This window comes from Tupaia chinensis, unplaced genomic scaffold (genome assembly GCF_000334495.1).
Source record: "Tupaia chinensis unplaced genomic scaffold, TupChi_1.0 Scaffold000493_1, whole genome shotgun sequence".
Taxonomy (NCBI): Eukaryota; Metazoa; Chordata; class Mammalia; order Scandentia; family Tupaiidae; genus Tupaia; species Tupaia belangeri.
The window spans coordinates 394,663-400,662 of record NW_006160005.1 but is presented as its reverse complement, the minus strand read 5'-3'; the positions used below and the strand labels follow the sequence as shown (position 1 = coordinate 400,662).

The 6,000-nt window shown below is 47.3% G+C and overlaps 1 protein-coding gene across 3 annotated transcripts in view; it reads left to right on the top strand.

Moving 5' to 3' along the window:
* Positions 1-6,000, top strand: part of MYH10 (myosin heavy chain 10) — a 180,237-nt gene that overhangs the window by 114,783 nt on the left and 59,454 nt on the right. For 2 of the 3 annotated variants that reach the window (XM_006156399.3, XM_014590868.2), the window contains exon 16: positions 3,661-3,723. The exons of the other annotated variant lie outside the window; for it this stretch is intronic. In XM_006156399.3, coding sequence (XP_006156461.1) covers positions 3,661-3,723 — 63 coding nt within the window. The remainder of the gene's footprint in view (positions 1-3,660; positions 3,724-6,000) is intronic. 3 annotated transcript variants of the gene reach the window in all.

Below are 6,000 nucleotides of genomic sequence, written 5' to 3'. Positions count from 1 at the left end.
GAGGTGAAAGGAAAGAGGTAGAGAAGAATAAAGACAGAGAAAGGGCAGGGGGAAAGATGCCCATATAAAAGGTAATCTGTGAGCCAGCAGGCATAGCAGTTACCTGCTGGACTCCCACATGGCCGACCATGGTTCAAGTCCCAGATCTGGTGACTAGAAACTCATGCCGAGCACATGTGTTTGTGCACCCAAGATCCTGGAAGGAGAATGGCAGAGAAAAGATTGTGGCATGGCCATCCGCACTGGGGGGTGATTTCTCACTTTTCCTCCTACTGTCTCTGTCTCCAGCAAGCGCACACACTCTAAGGCAAAAACCTCTTAAAGAGAAAAAGGTAATCTGCTCAGGGTGACCACATAACTTAGATCCAGTAAGTGCAGGGTGGGGTGCAATGGGGTGCATGGCACACAGGTGTGCCTGTATCTTGGGGAGAGACAGTTCCTTTGACTGTACAACTGAGTTGTGGGGAGGGAAGGGGGCTCAGCTTTCCAACAAGGAAAAGGGAAGCTTTTCATCTCCGCACCTTGAAATGAGTCTTGAGCTGGTTACGGAGTGGGCAGGGCAACTTCCAGTGATCTGTGAGGGGTGCTGCATGAGGGCCAGCGGCCTCGTGGAGAGTTCGTGGTGCCTTCAGAGATGAGCTGCCCCAACTCTGCTGCTAGGAAGTGTCAGGATGGGGTACAGGACCTGGAGCTAGGGCAGAAACAAGGACTCTGAGCTCAGGTGGTCAGAGGGTCCACGGGGCTGGCAAAACTAGCGCTGGTGAGTTGGAAGTGTGTGTGGGAAACATGTTAGGAGAGAGGGCAGTGGCGCAGGCGTCAGAGCGTGCACCCTCTGGACTCAGGTCAGCCGTGGCCGCTGGGCCCGCTAGGTCTCGATGTCACCCCACACTCAGCCTCCTCCTCTTGACACCCTGTCGGTCGTAGAACGGCGAAGGGAATGAGATACAGGCGTGAACCGTAGAGTGCTCAAGGCCCCTGTGGTAAGTGCCCTGTGAGGGGTACTGAGAGAGTCCCTGGGAGTGTGCACAAAGGAAGGGACCTTTCTTCTGGGTTGCTGAGGGAAATGTCACACAGGAGGATGGGATTTTCCTTGTCCTGGTTAAACAGTGGCTGCGGCACTGACGGAGCACTTGCCGTGTGCTAGGCAGTGTTGTTAGCACTGATGTGTGAGCATACCCTGACGACACCTTAGGCGTTTGTAGGCAAGAAGATGTGCATGAGCTCGGGACTCGGTGCCACAGTGTGGAAGGCATAGGCTGAGCTCAGGGGCACTCCCATTGGCTATCTACAGGGCTGAGACAAAAAGTGACCATAATAGGTAATCTGTGGGCCAGCAGATGGCGTAGCGGTTACGTGAGCGGGAGACGAGGCTGGTTGAGACACCGAGGCTGTCTGGAGAGCCCTGATACCCGTCCAAGTGGAATTCAGACCTTGGGCTTCATTGAAGAAGCAGCACCCATGGGTTTGCGAGCCAGGCCAGTAACACGGTCAGAACTTGAAGAAGTAAAACAGGCAGTAACTCTGTCAGGCTAATGGAGTGAAAGGCCTGGCAGTGGAGAGTTAAGGGTGGGGTGACTGAGCTTTTCCTGGAGATGCCCCAAAACCTAGGTTTCTTTTTGTTTTGAAGAGAAACAGGTCCTCGCACTGACGGTATAATACAGGAAATTGGGTCCTAGGTTTACACACCTGTTCTGGCATTACAAATCCCTTTTTGACTCTTTGTTTATATTCTTTAACCAAAAGCAGTGCCATGAGAACTCCTGTCGAGCCCTTGACCCATTCATGCCACACTCCACATCTGTGTGTGAGGCACATCTGGAAGCAGTGAAAGCCCCATGCCCTGCCCTCCGAGAGCTTGTTAGCCAGTGGGGACATCAGGATATGTACAGACGCAGTGACAGGATGGAGCTCGTCTTTGGCTTGGCCTCCAGTGTTCTGGGCTTCTTTCTTCCGTGTTTCTGCGTTAACTCAGGCTCTCACCATTCCCAGATACTGGGGAGGGCTTGGGCAAACAGGGCCGGAAGTGTTAGGAGTGTGAGACTCGCTGGGCAAGGCCGGAGGTGGGGCTGGGTTAAGGATCACGGAGACATATCTTCCACGTAGGACCACGTTTGGAGAGTCCTTCCCTGTGTTGTCGTGGTTTCCATGTAGCAGAGACAGGCAAGTGACCTGTTTGATCCCAGGAACGCTTAGCCTCACTGAGCTCCTTCAGCCCCAGCATGAGTCCGTCTCACCTGGACACAGCGTCATCCTTGGCACAGCCTGTCACCGCCCCTGCCTTTCCAAAGACACGCAGCTTGGGGAGCACATTCAGCCACTCTTGTCACAACAGGCTAAGAGAAAGCTCATCTCCCCAACTTTGGTTTGGGTCTGGTGGCCTGATGGCTTCCACTCTAGAATAATCCCACATGATTGCTCACCTGGTAATGCTACTGTCAGCAGAGTCCCACCGTCCATCGGCTTAGGGAGCTGGTAGTTTAATCTGAGTGACAGGAGGTCAGAGGTCACTCACTGTGGGGAGCCAATCTATGCCTTAGAGCAAGGGGCAGGCAGGGTCCCACGTCTGTCCAGTCACGAGGCCTGTGTCTATACAAAGTCAGTGGCAGGCACAGAAGTTTGAAGAAGACTCTGGGGTGGAGAAGTCATCACGGTTCATCCTGGATGTACAGGTCTTTGGGATAAGGGGAGCTTTTTCCTAGGGAAAAAGAAACTAGCCCTGGAAAAAGCATGATTATTTCTTTCCTTTATAGCCACAGAAATGCCAGAGCAGAAAATGACAAGTCGAATGTGAATGAATGAATAGTGATATGTGAACGGTTTGCCTGTGAAGGTGCAACAACCTTGAGTACCAAGCGTTTTGTGTTAAAATTGAGTTTCTCTTAGGGTTTTACAGTTTACCAAGCCAGGAGAAATAAGAGGTATTGGTGGCAGCCCTGCCCTAGAGATTCGTAGTGCCCTACTTTCTGCTAAAAGATATTTTACCAGCTGCATAGAATTTCCTTGCCACTTTTTAAGACTTATATACAGAAAAACAGTAGATTGCGTTTTCATGTAAATGTGCCTCCCACGATATTTTGATGAGTAACAGCGGTGTGATCAATAAGAACCACCTTTCTTATTAATTGAAGTATTGTAATACTTGCTACTACAGAATTTGAATTTTATTTCTTTGAGTCGTACTTACTTATCTTTTAGTAATTTATATTTGAGATAAATGACATTTCCAGAGTCTCTTATGAAAATAAAATTACACGGCAGTGTAAGCCACTGATTTTCATGGTGCTTGTCACTTAACTGCAGTCCTGTCCTGAGTTACTAATTACAAGATATTTTTGTGATAGAAACTCAGCTAATACCTTATTACTCTTCGGATGTCATCCTGCATTTATTTACATGGGTTATCATGTATCATTGATATGCTAGCGTGCCCACACCGGGAGCTGGAATAGACTCTCTTTTGATTCGGCTTACATTTATTTTACTAAGAACTCTGTCCCGATTCTCTAAACAGTAACGTTTGCATGAGCTCTGCCCTGGACTAGCTACTTTCGTAGCCCAATTTCAGAGTTTACTTGTGATGTCGAATGTCTTTCCCACTAACTGAAGTGTTTGTGTATTTGCTCTTCTGTCCTCCTGTTTTTTGCTGTTTCTCTGCTTTAGAGATTCAGAATATTCAGAGAGCTTCTTTCTATGACAGTGTTTCTGGTCTTCATGAGCCACCAGGTGAATGTACGAAGCCTGTAGGTCTTCCAAAACAGAAGGGTTTTAAGCCCACAGGAAAAACGTGCGGGGGGGCTGGCAGGGTGGCCGGGGCGGGCAGGGTAGCCTGGGGGCTGGGGTCGGTTTCTGGGTTTCTGTTTCTGTTTTGCTCATAGGCCTGCATGGACCTTTCATTTCATGCTCAGTTTTATTATACTTCAAGGCAACTGTTTGAGTGCATAAGTAATTCAGTCGCTACTGCCTACACATTGCTTCTATTCGATGCACAGCACTTACAGCACTGCTTATTATTAAAAGGTATGTCACTACCTTTTCCAATAGTGCCATTTTGATACACAGTCCTCTGAGGGAAGTGTGAGGAATCGATCTGCTAAAATGACATTTTCTCTGTCTTTAAATCACCTTGAAAATTCACCTCTAAGGAGTCCTAAGGAGGAGTTTGTTTTTGTTTTTGTTTCTGTTTTCTTTTTTAAGTTACTAACATTTTGTGAACAAATAATTACATACATCTCTCAGGTTTGTTGGTCTCATTGTACCTTTTGTTTGAAAACTCTGCATATCTGGCTGCTTGGCCTTCTATTTTTGAATTGGAGACCTCAACTACCTACAAGGCTTGAGACTCAGGTGATGTGTTGTGGAATTTATACATTGAACCTGAAATTGAGCTCCAAATGTTTGGGCTTTGAGGTCTGAATCTTTAGCCTGTTCTAAAATATAACCTAATCATGGCCAGGAGGCCCCCAAAATCCTGATGTAAAAAGATCACCAGCCTTCCATTGTTCCATGAAAGTAGCAAGTAGCAAAATGCAAAGGTAAAGGCAAATTTCTCTTTTAAAATTTCTCTTATGACTTCTGGAACATGATCCTGCTGAGGTTCAAATCCATCTTGTAAGTTATTTTTTTATTTTATTTATTTTTTAATGTGGAGTGCCTAGTTTCCTCCAACTGAAGATTCCTGCCATCAATTCTAGCTCACATACTATGAAGGAAATAGACTCCCAGCATGGGGTGGCAGGGCAAAGTAGATTATGCTAAAACGTATGAGCTGGAATGAAAATTCCACAGAATTCCAAAGGAAGAAATCTTCACACTCAGTCCCTTTGGCCCTGGGAGCGCTGTCAGTGTCGAAGTGAAGAGGGGAAGACAGAAGCGCTAAGAGGTTGTTTTAAGCTGTGACCTGCCTGGGAATTGTGCTTTGTTGAACAACTAGTGCTTGATATTTTGAACTTTCTCCAGAGCACCCTCCTTAGGTTAATTCTCTGTAATGCTTATGATTTCTAATCTCTTAGAGAATTCCAGTCCGGGAGCGCTTTGAGAGCAGGTCTGGTGCTGGTTTTGTCCCGTTGTTTCTTCAGCACCTGGCACGCAGGAGGCATGCCATAAGGAAGTCACTGAGTGAGAACATGGACGGGTGCGTGGTCGGCACTCCACAGAGCTAATGTTTAGATGCAGCAGCTTCGCCTGACACTCCACCATGGCCCTTCCCTCTCCCCAAGCAGAGATACCCTGTGGGGGCATGACCTTAGAGGCAGTTTTCTGTACCAGCAGGATCTCACGCGGAGCGTCTGAGATGGCTGAATTCTGAGCGAGTCCCTAGAGAGTCAGCTCCTTTGTCTTACCCTGGCCTAGAAAATGTCCCTCATTCTCTCTCTCTCTCTCTCTCTCTCTCTCTCTCTCTCTTTCTCTCTGAAGTAGCCTTTGGTTAAGTTACTTGGTAGAACCAGGTATCAAGGTGCTCAATCTCTGCTCCTCCTTGAAGGACCATCCATCTGCCATGGCTAAATACCTAATCTTTGAAGTCGTGTATATTAATTCTCCAGCAGAGTTGTTTTCTACTTAATATACAGATTCAAGAGACCCATGGAGGGGTGAGGGGTCTAAAAATGAGAATGCGTGGCATGCTGTGTAGATTCTAGTACTGTCCGTGACTTCTCAGAAGACAGTGGGTGAAGGAACTTTAGATTGTCTGTGACATGCTGCTACGTGACGAGCATCTCTCTCCTAGAGAGTCAGCTCCTTTGTCTTACCCTGGCCCAGAAAATATCCCTCATTCTCTCTCTCTCTCTCTCTCTCTCTCTCTCTCTCTCTCTTTCTCTCTGAAGTAGCCTTTGGTTAAGTTACTTGGTAGAACCAGGTATCAAGGTGCTCAATCTCTGCTCCTCCTTGAAGGACCATCCATCTGCCATGGCTAAATACCTAATCTTTGAAGTCGTGTATATTAATTCTCCAGCAGAGTTGTTTTCTACTTAATATACAGATTCAAGAGACCCATGGAGGGGT